The sequence below is a fragment of the Thunnus albacares genome, chromosome 19 (genome assembly GCF_914725855.1).
Source record: "Thunnus albacares chromosome 19, fThuAlb1.1, whole genome shotgun sequence".
NCBI classification, from domain to species: domain Eukaryota; kingdom Metazoa; phylum Chordata; class Actinopteri; order Scombriformes; family Scombridae; genus Thunnus; species Thunnus albacares.
Genome location: NC_058124.1, coordinates 11,338,402 through 11,363,643, shown reverse-complemented (window position 1 = coordinate 11,363,643; position 25,242 = coordinate 11,338,402). Strand labels below are relative to the sequence as shown.

Sequence of the window (25,242 nt, the reverse complement as noted above, 5' to 3'; positions counted from 1 at the left end):
CAGTGAATAAACAACTTAGCACATCATATAATATTCAAACACAGTAGGTTATATGACTCCTAAACGGTGCTAAAGGTTCCTGGCAAAGAGTTAGTTTTGAGTTAGACAATAAAAACAGAAGGCACATAGTTACATACACATACTTACTTACAAATAGCAAATGATATAAGTTACCTATAAATTCCACAAGGGCCCCACCTGTAAAAGGTAAACAACTCAGCACATCATATAATATTCAAACACAGTAGGTTATATGACTCCTAAATGGTGCTAAAGGTTCCTGGCAAAGAGTTAGTTTTGAGTTAGACAACAAAAACAGAAAGCACATACTTACATACACATACTTACTTACAAATAGCAAATGATATAAGTTATATAAATACCACAAGGGCCCCACCTGTAAAAGGTAAAACAAGCAACTTAAAACAACACAAAGCGACACCCACACACCCCCGCACCAGGTAAGCCACACCTATCTCTCACTTTAAAAGAAAAGTACAACTACATTCCGCCTACATTCCTCCTGCTTCCTTGATTGAAACGCGGAACTTCACTTTAATAAGAGAAATTATCCTACAGGACTGTCATTGGGTTTATTTGAACGTGAGACACTCTTGGCCTTATTTTAAGCTGCGCCTGCCTGCCGGTGATGGAGAAGGAGGAGGAGGCGGCGGCGGCGGCGGCGGCGGCGCGGCATGCAGCAGAGCCGGCAGATGGTGCACCGGGAGGAGCGCCGCCGCCAGACCGCACAGCTGCCTGTTGTCATGGAGGAGCAAAGATGGCGGTCCTGGCCTATAGCCTGGGCAAACGCGAAATAAATCAACATTTTACTATTAAAAATGCCAAATTAATATCGTTGGTAGTCGTTATTTTACTCGTCGTGTTTCACACAGCTTCGCGGTACTATGGAGGTAAGTGGTCTCCCGTTTGTTACCGTTACTGTTGATGTAAACCAGGGAAACGCTAACAGTAGATAGCTAGCTGTTTGTGACTACGAGTGGCTTCTCTTTGCGGATGGGGCAACAGTACCCTTATCCGATGCTGCTTTTAAAAGGCGAGACACACATGTTGCAAGCCGTACATAAAGCAGATAGATGATAGCATAAGATTAAATTCAGTACTGGTAGCAGCATGAACTTAAGTCGGCTTTGTGGCTAGCTGAGTAAAGCTAACTCTGCATTTAGCTGTGTTTACATGCTCCTGTCAGCACACGCTTGGTTTTTGCTGGAGAAGCCGTGTGTCGGTTGATGTAGCTAACTAACAATTGACAGAGCAGCATTTTAAGTATTGGAGGACCATGGCTATTTAAATCGCCAGCACTGTTAATATTTAATAAACTTGCAGCTGTCAATAACGCATGTCAGATACGTGCTATACGTTAGTTAAGCTAACGAAACAGCTTAACATTAGTGGTTTTGAACAGCAGTGTAGCAACTCAGCTCTTTTACAAGTTTGCATAGGCACATCGGGCAAAAATAAGCAGCTGTGCTCTTCAAGACACACTCAATTTTTTCAGGTACTCTCACTTTGTCCCACACCCCAGGACTGACAATGCCAGCGATGGCACAAAGCCCAGAGTTGGAATATAAAGCAATATTACCATGGCATACATCCACCTCCCAGCTGGGTCGCATAGAGTGGACTTTGTTCATGAAAAGGGATAGGAACCAGAGATCTCTGTGTACACACAGAGAGCAGCTGCTCTGGCTGGCGATGACACTAAATGCCCACGTCTCTCGCCAGCCTGCAGACCCTTCATGTTCGCCAGTTTCTATGGATTGATTCAATTGCAGATGGCTCTATTCATTTTGCACACAAATGAATAGCTGGAGAGATTTATGGTAGAGCTAAATTGCTGATGGCTTCATTTTGTACTGTGGCCCCTAGCAGAGGCCTGTATTGTATTCAAGTCCTTTGACAGACAGAGTGAAATGTCAGGGCACTATTGAGACAGCAGGTTTCAGCCACAGTTATATAGAAACTGTAAGTGAAAGAAGGAGTGGTGTTTCCCGTTTGGTCTCACTAGTAGGTTCTCTGTGTCTTGCCTCCAGGCGGAGACTCATGTGAATGGCTGCTATCCAGAGGACGTTACTTGGGGGAGAATGTATGGCAGCCGTATGGCTGCATGATGCACAAATACAAAAGCATGTGAGTCACACAAACTGTGCAGGGTTACTCTATGTACATTTGAGACAAAGAGCCAAGTGTGTAGCAGCAATAGATGAGGTGTGTGTGTGTGTGTGTGTGTGTGTGTGTGTGTGTGTGTGTGTGTGTGTCTGTTTCTGTATGTGTGTGCATGTGTCTGTAAGGGTGGATGGGTAATTTATGAGCCAAATAACCAACTGAGAAGATAATATCACATGGACAGATTATGTGTAATAAGATCCACTTTTAATTAGGTTATAGAACACAATGAACCACCCCACCACATAAATAATTTCCATCTGCAGTTGTTATGATGTACGGCTTTCAGATTCCTCACTGTTATTTTTGTCTTACAGTGAAGCCCAAACTTGCCTTGCTGAAAAGCGGGTGGCCTTTGTTGGCGATTCAAGAATCAGGCAGCTATTTTACTCCTTCATCAAAATTATTGACCCTGGGCAAAGAGAAGATGGAAACAAGGTATGGTGGGAACCAGCACCATGGAAACCCAAGGTTTTTCTCAGGAAATTGTTTTAGCAGAGTTTTGGAACAACAACTGTAGTAGTAATGGTGCACAGCATGCCGATTTAAGGATGTGAAACATAGCTGTGTACCAAAAAGACCCTAAATTGTCTCTCAGATGTTCCTCCATTCACTCTCTGTTCTTGTGTGCTGGGCAGTCTATAAGCTAACATAATCTGATCAAAATGATTGGACCAGGGATAATGATAAAAATCAGTCTTTCTGCTTTTTAAACTACATTTATTACTACATTCTGGCTCATCTGTTTAGGAGCTGTCACTCACAACAGCTGTATAGAGGCAGAGCTGCTTGTGTTGTCCCATGAAAAAAGTTTTTCCTGCACACTTACTCAGTTGATTTTGACTGATTGAGGATTTAGCCTTGAACATTTTCTGATGGAAAAAGTTCAGGTGACAGTCCTCTTCATTATTTACCAGAATGCTAACCTTCAAAATGTAGGCCTGACTAATCAATCACTGTCATTTACATAGATGAATCTAAAAATATTGCATCGTTTATCATCAGTTTACTGCTACTTTCTGCTCTAAATCCTACCAATTTAAACTTATGGCCTTAATGTGAGAAATAGCCCCACTGAGCTCTTTTTCCTCTGGCATCTCTAATTAATTAATAGTTAATCAGTTGTTACTATGTTTAGTTGTTAGCTATTTATTATGGAGGTCTTGGAAATAGGTAGCTTTAGAAATGACTGCAACAACATTTTTAAGTGGTTTGCACAAGAACTCGTCAACAAAAAATGTGATAGAATGTGTGTCAGTTACGCAGCAGTCGTAAAAACTGTATATTGCTCCGATCTTAATCAAGGAAAAAAGGAACACTATTTGCCTAACAGATTCTCTCTCTGTCTGTCTGCATGTAATGTGTGAAGCACAAGGACATTTCCTTTGAAGATGAGAGCTCCTCTTTTAAAGTGGTAAGCTATTTCTGGATGTGTTTTTTATCTCCTGTTCTGAGTCTGTAAAAAAAAAACATACTTAGATAAAAGTTAAAAACATCTACGTCCACTTTGTGTTTAGGACTTTATGTGGCACCCAGAGGCAAATAATTCAATGAAGGAGCGGTTGATGTCATGGACATACGTAAGTATAGATGTTAAGTTCTGTTATTAACAAGTCGAGCAGGTTTTAGAAACTGGATGTGGATTTGCAAATGTAACTGCAACTTCTGTAATGTGTTGCAGGAAACTTCAACAAAGCCCGATGTTGTCATCCTTGGAGCCGCCACGGTAAGCTGTGTAAACGAGCGCTTAGCAATGCTTGCACATTTCATTACAGACAAAAACAAGGTGGTGGCTAAGTAATATCAATCTTAATTTCATCTCTTTATCCATTTACCACAGTGGTCCATCAAGTTGCACAGTGGCAGCAGCGAGGCCCTGCAGCAGTACAAAGTCAACCTGACAGCTATTGCTGTTCCTCTGGAGAGGCTGGCTGACCACGGAGAGGTCTACTGGGTCCTGCAAGGTAGGCTCAGCTTCCAGTAGAAGACCCTAGCATAAGAGTTTATTATGATCTGTCATCTCAGTTAGGTCGGTAAAGTATTACTGCCTTTTCCCTTCACCCTAGTGATTAATCTCTCATGTGATTAGTCACATGGGACAGCCATTAGAGGGACTTGATGGTTCAAAGCATTTATTCCAAAGCGTTCATACATTCCAAGTCCTTTTACATCAACAAATGCCTTGTTTTGGTTACACTTGAATTACATCACATTTTCACTGCCTAGTTGCTAAAATTCAACACGTCCTTCAGCAAATGAAAGTCAAATAAAAACATAAAAAATGTGTTCTTCCAAGGTGTTTTAGATGCTACAGTGATCTCCATGAATGCAAAATTTTGTGTGAATATCATCTTGGAAAAACATGCAGCCTCTCAACTAAACCTGTTTACCTGTTTGCACTTCACACTAGACCCAGTAAATGAGGAAGTGTTGAGTGAGAACAGGAAGATGATCACCAACCAACAGTTAAATCTGTACAATGAAGCAGCGGTGGACGCTCTTAACAGCAGTAAACGTAACAGCAGGTCCCGAGTCAAGCTGCTGGCCGCTTCCCGCCAGGCTGCACTGGAGACTATCTCCCAGTCGGACGACGGTTTGCACCTGCCTGAGAGCACAAGGAATGTGGTAGGCAGGATTTATGTTCATTTGGTGGCAATCAGATTGTTTTTTAAGCACATTATTGTATTGAATGTTACATCCTGTTCACCACCCTGTGTAACCGTCCTGCCAGGGAGCCATGATCCTCATGAACTCTGTGTGCAACAAACTGCTGAAGCCCATCGACGGCTCCTGCTGCCAGACGTTGCCACCCCCCAACCTCCTCCAGAAACTGTCGGCGTGTTTCTTCCTGGGCTCGGCTGTGCTCTTTCTGGTCCTCCACGTGCTTGGCAACAACCGCCACCGCCGACCTGTTCCCCAAGACGTGGAGAGTCTTGAGAAGAAGCCAGCGACTGCAGCTGTGCCCCTGGGCCAAAAGGCACCTTTCCAGGCCCTCTGCCGGATGGGGATCATCATGGGATATTTCTACCTTTGTGACAGAGCAGATTTGTTCATGAAAGAGCAGAAGTTCTACACACACTCCACGTTCTTCATCCCTCTCATCTATATATTTGTCCTGGGGGTGTTCTACAGTGAGAACAGCAAAGAGGTAAGACAGCGCTGTTCAGTGTGAGTTATAAATTTAAACAGCACAGTCTTATTTCAACACGTCTTCTTACGTCCCGAATATAGTTATAAAGTATGTTGACAGGCGAGCTCAGCCAAGTTTAGTTGACTGTTAGGTGTCAATGGTTAATCTAACTACTCTGCTCGTTGGACTGAGTAATAACGTGCTATGTTTAATAATTAATTCATTCAAAATGTTTTTACAGTCATTCTGAGTCTTATCTCTTTTTCAAATAGACCAAATTACTCAACCGAGAACAAACAGATGAGTGGAAGGGCTGGATGCAGCTCGTCATCCTTATCTATCACATATCTGGAGCCAGCGCTGTGAGTCCTACATATGTCCTTCTACACATCCATGTAGGAGTAACCTGCTCCAGTGTATGTTTGATTTAAAAGCATACATGATTTTTTTTTTTTTCTCTCTTTCAGTTCATTCCAGTGTACATGCATGTGCGTGTGCTGGTGGCAGCGTACCTTTTTCAGACTGGCTATGGACATTTTTCCTTTTTCTGGCTCAAAGGAGACTTTGGACTGTATAGAGTGTGCCAGGTGAGGGTACAGTCAGTTATAAATTAACCATTATAAAAGGCTAAATGCAAGAAGCATTTGAATTATTACCCTGGAGTAACATGTTATTAAAGCTACTAATGTTCTATTAATACTTTCTGCATGGGATAAAATGTAATTGGCCAGAAAACCATCATATTATTAATAATAACACACATTATTGATTGATCTGTGTGTGTATGTTTGTGTGTTTTCCACTTCAGGTGCTTTTTCGTCTGAACTTCTTGGTCTTGGTTCTGTGTGTGGTAATGGACAGACAATACCAGTTCTATTACTTTGTCCCATTAGTCACCTTCTGGTTTGTCATCATCTACGCCACGCTGGCTTTGTGGCCTCAGATTCTCCAGAAGAGAGCAAACAGTAGGTGTCATATCTAACACAGCTGTATTTGATTCACTCACTCACACGCCCTGCCCTGTGTGAATCAATACACACGACTCACGCTACGCAATAAATGCGATACCTGTCATAAATGTCAGCATTAGAGTTGCATTTAGAAAAACGTGTTTGCTCACTGAAGTCTTGTTTTTTTTCTGAACAGCTAGTGGTATATGGCACCTTGGGGTCTTGGCGAAGTTACTGGGACTCCTGCTGTTTATCTGCTTCTTTGCTTATTCACAGGTGAGCAAATTTAAAATGTTTTCATCCTACCAGTCACAGTGTAAAAGTCTATATTTTATTTAGTCATGTCTTCTTTACACAGCAAAATCTCAGATCAAGATCAAGAATCAAGATCTCAGATTGGCTCTCAAATTTGAAAGAAAGTGTAGCATACTTTTAAATTCAAGAATGTATCGGATCACATTTCTGCTTTTTAGCCCAAATGAAACAGAATTAATGAATATATGTTAAAATTCATCCAATAACAGATGTTGTTAAGGTACATAATTTGTGAGTCCCTATTTTGAGAACCACTGAAATATGTTGTCATATTTTTTACTCATATTCATGATTTGGTCCTTGTGTGAAACCCTGCTTATGTGATATTCATATTTTGGCTTTGTGATTCCAGGGTTTCTTTGAGAGTATCTTCTCCGTCTGGCCCATCTCCAAGCTTTTTGAATTGAATGGAAGCGTCCACGAGTGGTGGTTCAGATGGAAGCTGGACCGATTTGTAAGTCAAATAAGTTTCGCACGCAAATTTGTAGTCGGTATTTGCATGAACGCAGTCTTTAAACATTTACAATAACTCTCTGAAATAGTTTTAATTTGCTTATGTTCTGTTGCAGGCGGTGATACACGGCATGTTATTTGCCTTCATCTATCTGGTGCTTCAGAAGCGCCAGGTGCTGTCGGAGGGCAAAGGAGAGGCTCTCTTCTCTGCCAAGATTTCCAACTTGCTACTCTTCCTCTCTGTCATCTCCTTCATAGTAAGACTCTTCATACTAGGAGGGAATGGTTACAGAAGGCGGGATGTGTATTTACAGGGATGCCCGCACTTTGTAGCTGCCTTTCCAACCACAATCTTCTCCTCGCTATGCCTTTATTCACAAAATACAGGTCTTGTTTGTATTGAGACAGGTTTGCAGACTTTAACTTGAGCTCAGTATTGTGACCTAACAATCAAAATGTTAGCCTGCTTTAATCTTTTCATCTCACATGCATAATGCCTGCCAGATAGCATAAATACATATATTGTGTAGCCCTGAGACAGCTCTCTGTCTTTTGTTGACTTCACCGAAGCAGTTGGGAGTTACAGCGACTATGTTGGGCTAATCAAGTCTACCAGTTCCTTGTCTTTGTTGAAACTGACAATTAAAACCGGTTACTCAACTTCAAACCAGTTACTCAACTTCTTTTTCCCCCATCAATTTAGACTTACTCAATATGGGCCAGCAGCTGCAAAAACAAAACAGAGTGCAACGAGATGCATCCATACATCTCTGTGGTGCAGGTACAGTCCTCTTTTGTCCTTCACTCTCTCTCTTTTTCCAGGTTTTCTCTTGATTATCTCCCTCTCTCTTTCTGTATATGTACTGTTATCAGACGATGTGGGGTTTTACAGCAAACATGTCTCCTCAGAGTCAGAGATAACCGTCCTGTTTGAAAATTGTCTAATTTATTGCCCGATAAATTATTCCGTATCCGCCACATATCCTTATGACATGGCAGGATAATAATACGAGTGTAATAAGAAGTGAGTTGCCTTCTTTCATGGGTAAATATAGTACTGGCATTATCTAGATCCGAGTTCACACTGGGCCAAGATTACACACAGTGAATATGTATCATTCTAATCTCAGAGTTTACAACTTCTCAGCTTCGGGACTGCAACTTTAAATGATACAGATCTCATGCCAAGACCGGTTCGTCTTCATGCTTTGACTCTTAGAAATGTCTTTGCTCTCTTGTCCACAGATTTTGGCCTTCATTCTAATCAGGAACATTCCTGGCTACGCCCGCTCTATTTATAGCTCATTCTTTGCATGGTTCGGAAAGATCTCCTTGGAGGTAAGACAGACCCGGCAAGATAGTTACAATGATATGGTAATAATAATAATAACAGTAAAGTTTATTCATATAACCCCTGTTGAAATGCTATGCAAAAGGTACCATTAAACAGTAAAAGAAATGAGTAAACATAATAATAACACAAGGAAGCAGGACTAATAAAATAACAGGAATAACGTAAGTGTAATTGCAAATAATAATCAGAAAGTAACTGACAGTCCTTCCCAGCTTTGTATCTGCTGTTCTTTAGCTCCTTGGAGGCAGTAGTATTGAAGTATTACATTGCATGATCCACCACTATTTAACATGCACTGTTTGTCTCCCCCAGCTGTTCATTTGCCAGTACCACATCTGGCTGGCTGCAGACACCAAGGGAATTTTGGTCCTGATACCAGGGAACCCATCGCTTAACATCATGGTCAGCACCTTCATCTTTGTTTGTGTAGCTCATGAGATTTCCCTCATCACCAATGACCTGGCCCAGGTGGTCATCCCCAAGGAGAGCGTTGCCCTGCTGAAGAGACTGGCGGCCATGGGACTCTTCAGTCTGGTTGTACTGCTGCTGGCCAGGAGCAGCAAGCACACACCCGGTGCCTGATAGAAACCTCTCGACGGGGGCACAGCAGACTCGCCAAGCCCCCCGCTGAGTTTGAGGTGCAGTGCAGATCCAAGCCAGGAGCACGCCCGTTGTTTTGAGGCTACTGGTCACAAGTGTTGAGTGACAGCACATCAACCTGTGGGAGGACAGTGTCTCCCTGCTGGCCATGTTTGAGCAGACTGTACTTTATGACTGCTGTGAAAGTCGCACACTGAAGAAAAATGCCCAAAAAGAGGAACTCGCTCCTTTTTTGGGGCCAAGTGCAAATTGCAAGAGAGGAAAAAAAGAACAAAATGCTCAAAACGTTTACATTATCGGAATTAGAAGAGCAGAGGGGAAACTGGGACTTGGAGTTTTATTTAAAACAAATAGAGGGTCCTCTCATTTTGAGACCTCATACTTGCTGTGTGAATTTTTTGCAACGTTGCTTCTTCCCAGCCAAACACATTAGTTAATTTAGTCACAGTACTTGCTGTCATTTCTTCACTCTGGGAGGGAACACTAAGCACACACTCCGTCCACATGGCAGTAGCAGTTGAAGGTGTTTTCACACAGGTGGATCCATAAGCGACATATTCAGATATCTACTCATTTACAACAAAATGTTCAAGTGTGCTGCATTTTATTATCAACATTACTTTGTACAGTATTTCTGGTGACTTTGAAATAGTATTAGATATCTAAATATGCAAAATATGGACCAACAACTGGCTTGGGTGATCAAAAACTGTCAAGACTAAATTTAAAATTTGGAGTGCAATTGTTAAAATGTCGGAATACCCTTCGACATATTTTTGCTAATGTTTTTTGTGAGTAATTTTAGAAATGTTTGCCTTGTGCTGAAAGGTCCGTGGTCACCTGCTGTATCTCTGAAATTCTATGTGATATGTACAGTATTTAATGATTTAAATTAAGCTTATATTTTATACATTCTTTTGGCTTTATTTTATACTTTGCGCCCATGACTGCTGTTTGTGAAGGAAGTATTACATAGGATCATTTTTGTACCCATCCCAGCATCTCAAAGACTTTTTACCTGCCTCAAGAGACACATTGCAGAGGTTGAGCCTTTCACAGTCTGATGCCCACCTGTCCTATTAGCAGTCACTACATAGTCTGTGTATATTTGTATGATAAAGTGAGAGACTTATTTTATACAGCAATGCTTCCGCTGTGCTTTTTGTCATGCCTTGTAGCGCTCCGACAGAAAACGCGCTGGGTTGCACATACTCTTGTACAGTAGAACTAACAGCTATAAAACGCATCCTCTCTTTGGTGTCACAGCCAGTAAACTTTTTGGTCAATACTGTGATCACAATACGTGGGTACTTGGTATCAGGGCCACACTGACATTTAAAAACGACTACTTGGTAAAGCACTGACTGAGCTAAGAAGACATATTACAGTTGCTTAAATGAAAATGTTGTATATTTTGTCAGTTGACAAATGGGTAACGTCTCTACTATTAACTATTTATCCTCACAGACATTGAAGTACGATTAGCACTTTGATGTGTTTCACAAGAGTTCAACATGGTACGAGTTTCTGTACTTAAGCACAGTTTCATTGGGTAAATCAAATATTTTGTTATGGTTACTTGGCAGATACAAAAAAGTATAATATTGTAAGGTCTGAGCTTTATTGCATATGAATTTTGAGTTGCATATTTCCTCTGTAATGGGATATTAACAGATTAGGGTTCGAATCATTTTCTACAAACTGATGTAGCTTCTCTTTAAAGGAAAAAAAAAAAACATGGGTCCACAAAAACATCTCTACAGAATTAATTTTAGCTTCACAGTGGAACAATTTCTGTCATTTATCTCATGATGTAAAGTTCAGGTTTTGTTCGCAAACTGAACAGCCAAGTAAATTTGTAATTTCTATAACCAGTCATCACCTCATTTTGTAGACGCTAATGGCATTTCCATGTTGCAATTTCCTTTGATGTGTAAAGTTTACTGATCCACTTTCTCATCTTATTACTGATCAAAGGTTATAAATTTGGTATTTGTTTCAGGCCTTAATAGATCTTTTTGGTCATGTAAAAGCAACAACTATTTATACCCCTGTGCAGGGCCTCTGAAATATGTTATATGTAAATATTTTGTGATGTCTTAAAAATGTGAAATGTATCCACATTATTTATAAATGCCTTTATTCCATTATACATTGTTAATAATACCTTCATAAAATGTGCTGTTGTGGCTTTTTTTTTGGACAAAAACATACCTTTCATGTTATGTAGACATTATTAGTGTCATGTTTATTATTGGGAAGCACTCAAAAACAAATTATTTTGAAAGAATTTATTATTATCATGTGACACATTACATATAATAACATGACAACGAAAGCATTTCCATGTAAAACTCCCTTTTCCTTTCAAGAAGACCATTGTGCAAAGCAAGTAGAAATACAAACATATTACTCATATTTTTAACATTTACACACATATTCCAAAATATTCTGATGAATTTATATAATCGGCTAAGCTCTCTTGTTCTCTTTCACACTCACTCTGAAAGGTGTAAGTGCATATGGACGCTATATTTTTGTTAAGACACTTCTGAGACATGCAGGTTGGCACAGATGTTAGAAAAAAACAGAAATGGAAACAAAGTCTGCTCCAAACACTTGAGTTTCTGGTCACAAATTCAGTGCTTCAGCCACCTTTCTCTCTTCAGGAATACCATTTACCTAAAATTAAATTAGGAAACGGATGTTAAATTGTATCACCGTGAATTATGATAAAAGTATTTTGTCCTTTTTGGTGCAAGAGATGATGTAACACAGTGCCTTCATTGGAAATACTTGACTTTTTTTCTGTAGTCACAAAGAATCTCATAAATCAGCATTAATTATCTTAACATTAACTTATAAATGGACCGCAGCACCTACCTCCAACCTTCGAAATGTTGACATGACATAATTCTCTCCTTTGTTAGCGGTGAACAGAAAGAGTGGCAGGTTAGTGCTAGAACCATCATGCAGCCGACCACCATGCACACAGGAGGGCGCTCATGCACCAACACCAGAATTAGTTGTCTCTCGCCGTTGGTTGATGCGCCACAAGACAACAGCTACAGCTTTCATGCCTGCTCTCATCTATGTCCGATTGAATAAAATCTGGATGCTAGCATTTCTACAGCAATGCAAAAGCAAGATAATCTAAGGACAGACTGAGGTTGTATGCAAGACGGCAAAGTGACTTTTAATAAATTAATATTTTCTATCATCTTGTAAATGTACTATTCAGGGTAGTAAGATGTCAAAACTCCCCTCAATAACACACCTTTAAGTGACTCAAGCCTGCAGCAGCATCATTATTTGCTTTTAGTTATTAAATGAAATACAGTCTGTATTTGTCATATACATGCAGACACATGCAGAAAGAGTGAGACAGAGAATGCAAAGGCTGGAGGTAACACTAACCTGATGGCCGTTGCTGTGGTATTGTAATCTGGTTTTGCAGGTTCCTGAAATCATAAAGATATTTTAGTATCATGTGAATAGCATGTTATATACTTAGCATATTCGTTAATTTTTCTGAGTTGGAAGCCCATTAGGAGAAATCATGGGACAAGCTTGAACCTCTTAAGCTGCAGTCGTATTTCCAAAGGATTGACTTGCTCGCTGCAGCTTTAGCAATAAACATGGTATAGTCAAGAGAGCACAGCAAACAAGATTAAACGATAATGGTTTTGTTAAACCATAATGACGCCTTTAAGCCATACAGCTGCATGCCTGCTAATGAGCACGGGTGTACGTGTGTGTGTTTCTGTCCAACCCTCTATCGAATAGTGCATACACTTGAGCACGTGAGCGTTTCCCTCTATGCAAACCCGATGATCCCTCAACTCACGTCTGTGTCTGCATGAGGGGCATGCTGGTGGTCTCGTAGTTGTCGGGGTGGATGGGCGGCACCACCTCGCCGCTGACTGGGTTGAAGACGGGCAGGGTGGAGAGGGGCCAAGAGATTTCTCGGTTCTTAGACATGCTCCGCAGCTCCTTGGTGGACTTCTGGATGGAGCTGTGGTGAACCAGCTGGATGCTGGAGACGGGAAAGGCAGTGAAGTTAACATGAATGAGCTTGTGTTGTTGTCATGGTCGTTTGTTTTTAATTTGTTCCCTCCAGTGTGCAATGCTTTTTTTACTGAGACACATTCATAATATTTGATAATACAATTCATTTGTATCTGCGCTCCATTATGTATGCATAACAGAAAGATAACATAAACCCTTACCTATCAGTGTGATTTGTCTGACTTACAGTGGAAGATATGTTTTAATTTCCAAGATTTAGGTTCATTGAGAGACTAGAGATTAATGTCTCTTACATTTGTAAGTACTTTGTTACTGCTAACAGTCTTAATTCCCTACATCTGGTCATTACATTTTTGAGCAGCCCATTGGATGAATGAATGTCAACACACAGATGAGCATATGAATGGTTATGAAAAAGCCATCAATGACAACATAGATGACAAAACTGCAAACCAAAAAGAGGGAGGAGGGGGGGGACAGAAACAGACCCAAAATAAAGAAACACAGGAGAGGTAAAACACTTACTCTGGTGTTTGCATGTTTCTTTTTTGCCTAGAAACAAAACAAAATGGATGAATTAAATACTAATATTAATAGTTAAAGAGACATCTACACACAAGTGAATGGATTGTTGGGTAAAGACAAAGTGGACATGGTTGGTGATGAGGTGTGGAACATTGATCGAGCGACGGGGCACGTCTCTCCCGGCCTGTAAATGACGGAGAATGATGGAAGGATGGCTATGCTTCAAAACATCAAGATGCACATGATGAAATTAACAAAAACCTGTGACAGATATTCATGGAGAACATAAATGGATCATACAACTGGATGGTAATGGTAAGCTGCAGTTCCAGTCGAGATTATTGCTCTTATCTACCTGCTGTTAACTGCCCTGTACTATCCATCCTATTTGTAATTTGGCTCTCATATGCTGTTTCTGTGATTTCCTGAAATGTTTGTTGGGGTGTTTGGTGCAATATTTGCATAAGAAAATATAAGACCAAGCACACTTACACCCCTTCCCGTCGACAGCACAATGTGTAGCCGAGGATGAAGAGGAGGACTACCGCCACTGCGGAGGGAACAGCCAGTGTGACAAGGAAGTCGGAAAAGTAGTCCCGGCTCTTTAGAGACTCAGACGGGGGATTGTACACCCCGAATTCAGGCAGGATCCCGGTGCCTGGGTCAGGACGGGTAATGTATACCGGGACTACTTTGTTTATGTCAACCTAAATAAATAAAAATGAGTTAATTGAGCATCTGTGAGTGATACAGAGGGTTTGCACTGATAAAGCTGTGTCAGAGACGATGCTTAGACAAAAACATTGCTTATGTAGCACAAGCAAGAGTTGTGTACTTCCCTCTTGCCTTGGCATTAAAAATCTGCAATTTTATAAATCACATAAATCTGTACGAGACAATCCTCACCAGAGAAATCTTACACCAGTCGATGTGAAACTGAGCTCTGAACTTCTTGTCACAGCTGATGACAGGCTCCATCTCCTGACTGCAGCGCAGCTGGTTATGTGGGCTTTCCACCTCCCGCAGGCACGACGAGAAGGGAACATCAGCACCAACCATCACATACACTCTAGAGAAAGGAGGAGGAGACAGTCAGATATGAAGCATGAGAGAAGACAAGAGAAGAGAAGAGTCTCATTTTACATGTTCATGCTAGTCGAAGCATTTCTCTTCCTCTGAGGCTTCTCCTAGATACTTTCATCTTCCAAAACGCCAGCATCAATCTTTGATGCACAACTTATGGCAGTTCATGTGGGCTATTCCCTTCTGAACTAAACCAACTGACAGTGTCTGTCAGTGCTGACGGCCAAGTGTACTCATCTACTTTACAGAGAACAGTGGATCCCCAAGGCCCTAATTAAAAAAAAATGTCAGCATGGTGTGAGTGAGTGGAAAATATATATGATTTGTTTGACTGAGACAGGTGAAGAGGTTGCTCATGCAGAGAATCTCAAAGACTGTTAGACCTCATGCTTTTTGAGTGTGAGTTATGTGGAAGAAATATTCTTAAATCAAAACACTTATCCTGCACTTAGAAAAACACTAGGAAAATAAAAGAGTAATTTTAGCTTTTCAGGTCTGGATCAAGTTTCCTTCTGGTATGAAAGGCACTCAAAGTATTTCCAACAGTTAAAATGTGATCCTCACCCTTCCTTCAGGTCGTTGATGGGCAGGGGCACACGACCGCCACGGTCCAATGCTGAGGTGATGTTGATTGCGTTGAGGCGCTCAGGTTGCCATACGTTCTTCACCGCTCCAAGGAAGTCCCCCAGCACCTCACTGGCCAGCATCTCCTCCACATTCATGTTTTTGATGTAAAACTCTGCCTGGTAGGGAAGGGGGAACTCTGTACATAGGGATGAAGACGAGACAGTTAGAAGTGGAAAAGAGGACGAATCCCTAAACCTGAGAAGAGCGATGATGCAGTGATGCTCTGCCGGCAAAGACATCATTATTACTTTATTACTCCTGCATAGTTGACTCTATGAAATCACAGTATCTTGATTGTACAGTCTGACCAGCAGACGCTTGTGTGTCTGTTCCACTCTGTTATGACTTGGCCTCTGTCTGGGGCCAGATGGCAGATGACATCACAGCATAGGAAGAGTGATGTCACGTTAGCGCCGCGAACATCTGCTGAGCGTTCACTCGACTTGATTTATATTGAACTGCATGTACCGTGACTGGTCGACAAGCCAGTACGCAAACATACAGATGCACAGATGTGATGTGTAGTTCTAGAGATGAAAAGGAACAGCTGGTTTCCATAGAAATACGTTAATATTTCATAACTATAACATTCCAATACAGGACTATATTGTTCACAGAGGCCACAACACATCGTACTGATTTATCATGGCTGACCAGAACTGATACTTCATGAAAGATCAGAGTCAATCAATTAAGACACATCCTGAAGTTAATCCAAAGACTAACAATACTGATTTAGATTGTTGTCAAAATAATCTCATTTCAAGCTCCATTTAGTAGCTGATCTGGAACTGTTGATCATATCACATAATCTTCATCAGCAGATGGAGTTTAGCAAATTGTCGCTGAATTGAAGATGTTCAAATTTTCATTTTTCTGAGCACTTTTAGGACTTCCTCTTTCTAAAAACACTGGATGAGCTCCACAACAACATACTCCATCTGCTGATGAAGATCATGTGATGTAACTGAAAGCTCCAGAACAGCTACAAAATGGGCCTTTTGGTGAGATTATTTTGTCAACTTCAAATTTGGCAAATAGATAGATAGATGGATAAATAGATAGTCTTTATTGTGGCCTGCACATGTTTGTGTCTCAAGAAAATGTACACATACTACATTCTAGTTCTTGGTTAGAAATGATTGATCAGTTGTGGCTGACAAAAGTAATCAAAGGCAAAATTTTCTCTTTAGGAAAGCACATTAGACTCAAGTACTGAATGTGCCCTCAAGATTTAATCATGGAATTTGCACAGTCTGATCTCTGTATGCTCTAAGCTCTCATACTGGCGCCTCTTACCTTCTGTGGCCATGATGTTTATGACCAAGTTGTGCCGTGCCGTCTCAAAAGTGCGTCTGTTATAGGCAGTAATCTGCAACACACAGGGGTGAAAGTTTAAGCCCAGATCAGTGCAGCTTATATGGCAGCAGTTCCCTGGACAAGGCTGAGCTAGATACCCTACACAGGCTGTGTACCCGACTGAGACACCGTATAGAGGCACATGTGCGCTGCTGGGAACGTTAAGCCTTTTGGGAAAAGAATTTCTACAGTAGCTTACGGGGACAAAGAAAGCATAAAATACATAATGGAATTTAAGTCTGAAGACTTAGAGTGTAACATATAATGCTACTACTGAATGCATAAAAAAATAGCTGAGTTCAGTATAATCAAATTTAAATGTGTGTTACTATTACTTTTATGTGTGCCCTGGCAAAGACTACAAAGTACATGATATTGTCTTCCATTTAAACGACTGAACTTGATTTAACTTGACTTGACTTAATTTAATGGTTTCATTTTGTTAAACACTTTAAGCACAAAAAGCATAATTTTTCCTGCCTTGACATATTAAACAATTGCACAAATGCCTTCATCTCTATTCTTTTCACTTTGAAAGTTGTCCGACCACCCACCTCTATGACGTTGGGCTTGCCGACATGCTCTGCGGTGGGGGAGCCATAGAGCACTCCGTCGCTATGAGGAGTCCTCTGGATGTAGCGCAGCCAGCCTGGCCTGTCGGGGTAGCCCATCAGGTTGGTGTTGAAAGTGATCGGGTCATTGCTGGCATCACCTGCAGACAGAGCAGGTTAATGAGGTGTACTCCCATGTTCTGTTATGGGTCAGTACCAATTTACTACACTTAGACTCACTGGCAGAATTGTGGATGTGTTGCCAATAGTAGCTACTCATTTTCCACTGGTGAAATATTATAAATGGATAATGCTGCTACCTACTACTGCCTTTACACAATGATTGTGCCAACAACTCTTTGTGGAAATAATGAAATATTTCAACACTAATCACTACAACAAAGTGCTAAAACTGTGGATGTGACTGTGTTGTACCTGATTTTGGGTAAGGAGGAAACTCTCCTTTGAAATACTCTCTTTCTAGAACATGGACGAACAGCACTCCTGCAGATGGGTAGACGTTACGGTCTGCATGCGACCTCGACAAGATGGTGACCACTGAAACAGAGATTGAGAACAAAAAATAAATTAGCTCCTGGTAGCAGAACAGTGTGTGTGTGTGTGTTAACGTTAATGACCTACAAGCAGCGCTAATTATAAAAGACGTTAATAGAGGTGAAAACAAATACAGCAAACCTTTGGGTTACTTGTACCGGATTGGGAATCTATAGTGCTCACAGTGAGAGATTTGTCTACTTTTCTTGCCTGCTCGCTTCACTATTGTAAACGCATTTGATTCACACGGGTATGCAGAGAAGCCCAGAGTGAATGCAAAAACCGAAATTCCCCCTTGTACTGTTACACCAATGAAATGATAGTATAGAGTTGTTTTGATGCCTGTGTCCCACTCTGTCTCCATTGTGCTCCCTGTTTAGCCCCACTCCATTTCCAACACAAACGTTTAGTCTTTATTGATGAAGGGCATCGCTAGGAAAATGGCAGCCCCTTAACGAAAGTTTACACAATGTAAGACCGGAGGTGATTTGTGCCTCAGCTCCTCTTTACCCAGCTCTCTTTGCATCTCTCTCTTTCACTCCCCACTCCCCCCCCCCACCGCCCCGCTTGCTCATTTGTCTTCTTTTAACCTCTCAGCGTTTTTGTGCAGCATTTTTCCTTTTCTCACTCCCCCCCTCCACCCCCCCCTTCTTTCTCCCTCAGTGGGTGGGGGGTACTCAACTTTTAATCACCATGGGAGACTGAGTGTATGAGGAAGAAAATTAGAAGTAGGAAGAGAAAGAGTAAGGGAGGGAGGGAGGGAGAGAGAACTGGAGATCTGTGCAATGAACTGTTCTTGCCTGCAGACACATAGCTCCAGACGCAAACAGCTAGAGGAAGGCATGGGAAAGCTGTGAGTGTGTGTGTTTGCTTTCCCGCTGGCAAAATGTGATTTGTTCCCACCATTTTTATCTCCTACGTCATCTTCTCATCAGGATCAAACTGACATATACTACATAACTATCATCAGAATCATACATGAAGGGGTCTCAACTACAGTATGTTAAGCCCTCTCCTTGAACGGAAGCTGATTTCCTGGGAGAATCTCCGCTGAAGAGAGTAATAGAGCAGGATTTACGTCTTAATCCATGTCCATGACAGAGGAAGTCACCATGTGATCGTTGGTTGTTAAGAGTTATCTATTACGATGGTGCACAAAGGGGTTGAAGAAGATTAGGTGACACAGCAAGCTGCAGATTATTAAGAAAGTCCACATCAACAAGGCAAAATTGCCTAACTGTAATCAAAGTGCACTGATGAGCTGCTGAAAGGGTAAAGTTATGAAACGGACCCATATGTATGTTTAACTGAGCAACATCTGAGGCCACTAACAGACGCTGAACTGGCCATATGTCTGATGTCCCCAAGGGCTCAGTCACAGCTAGATACAATCAATAGTATTTAGAGAACATTTGATGTGGTGTAACATATAGAAACCTGAGGTTATATCCACATCTCTTTTCCAAGGACAGATTGAGGGAACCACCTGAGCATGGCTAATCCCTGGGATAGCTCTTTTTGCTGCTACAACTGCCCCCATGACATTAGGATCTAGGTTATTCAGAAACCAAGAATAAAACCTCATCCAGTCTCACCACGCTGGCGCTGCCCTCTGCGATGACTTCGGTCGATCCGCAAATCCCACTCTGAATGCGCGCGCTCAGATTCTATTACCCGACGCATTGGGCCTCATCAATTCTTCACCACACAAAAGGACCAACGGCAACACATTCTCACTCAAGGTCAAGTAGTGGCTATTTTATTCTAGTCGCGGTCTGACTCGATGTGGTGTAAACATTTGTGACACATCCACAGATGAGACAGGCAGGACTTAGGAGAGAGCCCAGATGGCCTGGTCTCTCCTAATGGTCTGAGGAATAGGAAATGACCTATGGGAGTTTAAATGTGTTTTAGTCAATCAACACTGAAGCTTTGATTCGACAACAAACATTTAGGCCTAACACACACTCATGGAAACCTAATGTTAGCTGGTCTAGCTTACAGGTTCCTATTGGACTGTGTTTCACCTTCACCTTGGATACAACTCTTCACTCTCACGTCCATTTAAAGACCAGCCAGTGTAAGTAAAGATCACTGACTAAGCTACGCCGCGGCTCTGCTAATAGCATCAGATCTGATTATTTGTGGCGGCCTGACTTTCTGCCAGGCCATCTCGAGATGATGAACTGCAGCGCTCCTCCTGTACATAATACATCACCAATTAAAGGTTAATACTAAACCGTCCACTGCAGACTCACCTGGCTGCTCCGGCTACAGGCCAAATGTAGACACAGACGAGAGCATGGTGATACATAAAATAAGCTACATTTTTCTGCACACTGATAATTGTGCTCGCATACATACTAGCATCCAAGTATTCTCTATAAATTTCATATAATCACACATGCTCTGTTCTTGAAACTGGCCCGCATGCCCATAAACGCCATAATGGATCACTAACAGGCCTTGGGGGGGGATGTGGAAATGGCTAACCAGAAATTATGCTTTTCTGGGCCGACCTTGGACTGACTGAAGTCTCAGGAGTGATGCCTTAGTTAAAAATGCCATTGGCAACTTACAGAGAATAAACCACCCTTGTCCCTCTAATGGCTCCAGCTAGCTGAGGCCTCTAGCTAGCCGAGACAGAGACAAGGGAGGGAGTCCTTTGGTTCTGTTGAATCAGCTTCGTATGTGCATGTTGTTCGGTCAGGAGGAACGCATGTGCTTCTTTGGTGTTTAGCGGGGAAGCAGAGACAACAAGGATTGCTACTGTTTGGGATCAGGCTTTGGTATTCTGCCCCTGATGAGTTTTCTCTCTAAACACAGACCTGGAAGTGAAAGTAGTGTCACAAGAACCAGAAGCCGATGGTTGAGGACAAGAACGGACACAAAGCAGCCGGTTCAACGTCCTAGGACTTAAACTTTGTCTGTAAAGGTAAGTTAAATCATTGATTTGCCTTGTTGAGAAGTTCTGTGTCATCTGCAGTGTTGAATCAATGTTAAACAGAAGAAATAGACCTTTGTTTCATCGTTAATGATATAAGACAAATTCTACTTCCAGCAAGGAAAAGGTTTAGACAAAATTTAAATTCAGCAATTCGCTGTTACAGCATAACTAAGAGTGCCAAGTCTGTGGGACAGCAGACAACTGAAAACAATAATGCCAGTATTAATGGGGAACCAGTTGAGCGTGACACTGTGTTATGACGGGGGAGGGGACAGCGGGTCAACACATGAAGTGCACCACTGCACACACCCACTCACCATCTCTGTACAAGGCTTTTCTCTGCGTCAAGCCCATGGATCGCTCCATGTGGACATTTCTCTCATGTAAAGCCGTGTGTTTGGCATCATAGGCATGCACAATGTAGACTACTGGATCAATGGATAAAAGCATGAGTGGAACAAGTGTGTCTTTCAAGAGCAATTTGAATCAGTTTATTATGTACACCTAGCTACAACTAATACAGTCTAATAACAGCCCTGCCACAAATGCTACCTTCATGAAAGTTATAATGTTCACTCTGTGTTGAAAGTGTTTTAGAAGTGTTGATTCAACATTCAGCATTTTTGGAGGTTGTAGTTTGTGGTGCTGTTGAACTGTGTTGCATTATACTGAGATGTTAGAAACACCTCTCATACATATGAACAGCACCACAAACTACAGCCTCCAAAATTACCATTAAAGGTATACTATGCAGGATTTGTCGGTTAGTGTTTGTAAACACAGCATTCATAGTTGGCCCCTCCTCCCCAGCTGGATCAGAGTGAGCTGAGAGCAGAGCGAGAGAGAGACAGAGTAGTGGTGGTCGAGCAAGCTAGAGAGCGAATGAAGAGAGTGAGCAGCACTGGCGAGAACAAAGCCGGTAATCAAATAAAAAAACGTTATTTTCTGATTGTTTCACGGCGGTTACATTCTTAAGCGCAAATAAACACGCCCGCACCTCTAAACAGCCCTGTGGGAATGTGCCGCATTGCCAGATTTTGCGTGAAAGCAGAGCTTCATCCTGTCCGCTGTGGCCTCTCTGCTCTGCGTGTGTGTAGCTCAGCCCCACCCTCAGTCAAGCAGACACACAGACCTGCAGCTCTTTATACATCAATGACACAGAGACGGAGAGCAGAGCGGAGAAGAGAAGAGAAACGGAAGACGGTGATGTAACCTGGTTGCTACGCTACGGGTCCCTACCTCATACCCTGAGCGCTGTTATTGGCTGGAGGCTACACACCCACTGCCCGAAGGTTGACGCCTAGAGGCGTCCTGAACACAGAAAAATAATAAAAAAATAAGAAAATACAGGCAGAAAGCAGGGTGTCTGCAGATAAATATACCGCCACACACTTCTAGTGAGTCATGATTGATGATTGAGAGGGATTATTTTTGTCGGAGTCTAAACATTGTTTTTTTTTGAGGAAAATCCTGCATAGTAACCCTTTAAATTCAATCAAAAACCTTCTAAAACAGTTGCAACAATGCAAGGCAAGTTTATTTGTATACCTTTCAAGGCAATTTGAAGTATTTTACATAGGGATGCACCTATCCGACTTGTTCACCCCCAATACCAATATCGGGGGTTTGGCTATCAGCCGATGCAGAGTACCGATCCCATACCAGTGTTTAATTAATAAGCTGTAGGCCTTACTGCGTGGAAGAAACTGGGATCATTCTTTTATGTGTGACGCAAAATCAGGCTTGACTTAAACACTGCTTTCCTAACTTTGTGAAACAAAATGTGACAAATAAATACATATATATAAAGCAAATAGATATAAATATCTTAAATTGTTATTTATTAAAATAATGACTATTTGAGTCAGTATTGGAACAGTATCCAATACCAGTATCGGTAAGTGCATCTCTAGTTTTACATAAAACCTATAAAGGCATATAAATAATATTCTGAACGGATAAAGTAGAGCTAGAATGGAATAAAACAGAATAAACAGGAGAATTTTAAGAATGACATTTAAAAGGTTTAAACCTTGATTTGAATGAACTCTTTTCTGGGTACAATAAACAAACCTGTCCTGGAGCAGATCAGAGTCATTCAGTGCTTTATAAACCAAAAAAACTATTACATATATAGTATTCTTTTAAAATGAATTACATGACACACAGGAATTCAGTGTAGAGATCTAAGAACTGGACTGATGTGTCCACTTCTTTGGTCTTAGTGAGGACTGACTTAAGTGCAGCTATCTGAGTAACTTTTTAAATACAACATTGATCCCTACTAAAGATAAAAGCATTGACAAGTGTTTTTTAAAGTCTTGCTAAGACATGAGTCATTTAATGTTGCTCTGTTTTAAGGTCATAGTAAGCTAATTTTGTCTTTGTCTCTTCAAACTGAAGTTGGAGTCCATACAACAGCAAGATTTCTGTCATTTCTGGGTTGGTTTGTGGTCTTTATCATTAAGGATAAGGTAAGCACCACCTGAACAGAAACTGAGCATTAAAACCTTCATGTAGGTAGGTGTTCTTTATAAACTGGCAAACTGCATGTATATTTGTCTTGGAATAATGTGTATACAACATGATGATAAACAGCTGTAACAATAGCACGCTGTCACTGCGCTTTAATATTCCCCACATGTAATTAATGATAACCTGAGCCGCTAACATTAGCTACTTAATTAGGCATTATAACTCACCTGGTAGCCTACAAATAAACACAGGCCTGGGGAAATTGGCTATTTTCCCAAAGGTAACATACATAACTAGCAAGAAAACCAGCTATATACTCTTCATTTAAGTTACAGTACAAAGCATAATTTGAGGTTGAACGCTTTAGGCACTCCACCCGAATAACGGTATAGCTGTCTAATGTTAGCCATGTTTCCATGTCTCCTCCTCTGCTTGGAAAAAATGAGTGGAGCAGCTACACAGCAGCAGGCTAACTAGCCAGCTGGCTAACTAACTAGCATAGATGCCGCATCAAAGGCAAACGCATGAAAAATATCGGGATATTTCCCAAGTTAATCGATACGTACCCGTGCCCAGCCATACTGCGACGGCTGCAGCGGACATCCTGCTTATCATCCTCGCAAATCTTACATGAAAAAGGATGTTTTTTTTCTTCTAATCGCCACTGGGTTTGACAGCCATAATAATGAGCATCCTGCAGCATTCCTTCCTCCGCCTCCTTCCTTCACTGGAAGCAGCACGACTTCTCATTGGCTGAACATCTGGATGGAAAAAGATGGTTGTCATCAAAAAAAAAAAAAAAAAAAAAAAAACACGATCTGGGTCAGAAATGGAGCGCCACTATTTCAGCAAATGTGTGATCTTGACTCATTTATTACAGCGAGTAAATAAAAATAAACACAAGGAGAGGCTGCCAGTGTATCCATCTCTCTGTCATTCTACTGGCCTGTCTGTCTCATTGTGATCTAAGACAGCCATGCAGGGGTCATATCATTGTCCCTTACTAATGATCAAAGATGCATTAAAATAATACAATCAATATAATAAGTGGCTTCTTTCACTTCTTTTGCATTCAACAGCTTGATTATTCCTTGCTGATGCATGCCCCCCTGAATTTGGATCAGGACACGCCCACTGAGACACACATGCATACACAAACACACACCATCACCCAGCTTTTGACCTCTTAAGTCCAGCTGTATGAGGGCAAAGACACGTTTGAGAGGTCTCCTCCAATCTGTTCAGACCCCCTGCAGAGACAGTCCTAGCAGACAGATGGTCATGTTTTGCCCCCTTGGCTCCCAGTCAGTCCTGCTAAAAAGGGCTGCGGGGCCCTTAATTCACCCCTCGTGCTCCCTTGATGTTGACTACCACTAAGAGAGCACTTTGATCCTGCAGAAGAGCAACCTAATTCTGGCTATCATGCTGACAGTGGACGCTGCATGCATCTTGTTTGATAAAGGCGCGTTTGAAACCGGATTCATGGCTTTCTCTGCTGCTGATAAACATGATGCCATCCATCCACTGTGCTCCGCAGTGCATGGCTGTTCTCTTCTCTCACCCTCCCTCTTATCCCCTCAAGATTATTTTTAGGTTGCTTAGCAACATCTTCACATAGCCTGTGTTTGGGCTGTATGAATCACAACAATCATTATAGGTCTATGCATGCACCAAGATGCATAGTGATGAAGACTGGCGAAATGCAGCATTTACCTCTTGGCAAGAGGCAACAGTGGCACGCATGTTTAATGTGATTTGGACTGATTTCATTGGCTGTTTCTGTTTCAGCACAGTTTGCAATTGGATTCAATTTACACAGTGATTGTCCTAAATTTGCTTGTTTTGAGTAGTGAAAGCAATATGCTAAATTCTCACTCTCCATATTTTTTCTGGGGTCATATTCAGCAATGGGAGCTGTTGGGAAAAACAATATCTCCTGCTGTTCTGCTTCTTGTTGTAAAGCAGTTAAAGCAGACCTCCATGGCAAAGAAACACTATTTTATATCATATTTCACTTTCTGAAAATTCAAGATGGTTGCAGCAGCGCAGCAGTGCAGGAAATAAGTGACAATAGTAAGAAAATACTAGCCTACTGTACTCTACCA

The 25,242-nt window shown here is 41.5% G+C and overlaps 3 protein-coding genes across 8 annotated transcripts in view; 2 read left to right on the top strand and 1 right to left on the bottom strand.

The window, feature by feature from the left end:
* Positions 1–482: 482 nt before the first annotated feature.
* casd1 (CAS1 domain containing 1) lies at positions 483–11,163 on the top strand. Its single transcript, XM_044334836.1, has 18 exons — positions 483–911; positions 2,052–2,148; positions 2,502–2,622; positions 3,554–3,598; positions 3,702–3,764; positions 3,866–3,910; positions 4,025–4,148; positions 4,595–4,809; positions 4,916–5,332; positions 5,587–5,676; positions 5,782–5,901; positions 6,123–6,279; positions 6,461–6,540; positions 6,932–7,033; positions 7,149–7,289; positions 7,736–7,813; positions 8,278–8,370; positions 8,699–11,163. The coding sequence occupies exons 1-18, from the start codon at positions 650–652 to the stop codon at positions 8,966–8,968; spliced, it is 2,520 nt and encodes an 839-aa protein (XP_044190771.1). The 5' UTR covers positions 483–649; the 3' UTR covers positions 8,969–11,163.
* A 99-nt stretch (positions 11,164–11,262) lies between these two features.
* On the bottom strand, positions 11,263–23,877 carry sgce (sarcoglycan, epsilon). Of its 5 annotated transcripts, none has more exons than XM_044334841.1 (12): positions 23,704–23,877; positions 17,596–17,718; positions 17,164–17,321; positions 16,550–16,622; positions 15,188–15,386; positions 14,447–14,609; positions 14,033–14,247; positions 13,541–13,567; positions 12,834–13,022; positions 12,404–12,447; positions 11,870–11,907; positions 11,263–11,668 (listed from the first exon to the last, which is right to left on the bottom strand). In XM_044334841.1, exons 1-12 carry the CDS (start codon positions 23,750–23,752, stop codon positions 11,618–11,620), a joined length of 1,329 nt encoding a protein of 442 aa, XP_044190776.1. In that variant the 5' UTR covers positions 23,753–23,877; the 3' UTR covers positions 11,263–11,617. The 5 variants fall into 5 exon arrangements, with proteins under 5 accessions (XP_044190776.1, XP_044190772.1, XP_044190773.1 ...); XM_044334837.1 differs by lacking the exon at positions 23,704–23,877 and adding an exon at positions 20,980–21,085; XM_044334838.1 differs by lacking the exons at positions 13,541–13,567; positions 23,704–23,877 and adding an exon at positions 20,980–21,087.
* Positions 20,275–25,242, top strand: part of ppp1r9a (protein phosphatase 1, regulatory subunit 9A) — a 52,375-nt gene continuing 47,407 nt past the window's right edge. Inside the window, exons 1-2 of one of the 2 annotated variants that reach the window (XM_044334835.1) lie at positions 20,275–20,650; positions 23,066–23,136. The gene's annotated coding sequence lies outside the window, so the exon portion shown is untranslated. The remainder of the gene's footprint in view (positions 20,651–23,065; positions 23,137–25,242) is intronic. The other variant, XM_044334833.1, reaches the window with a different exon arrangement.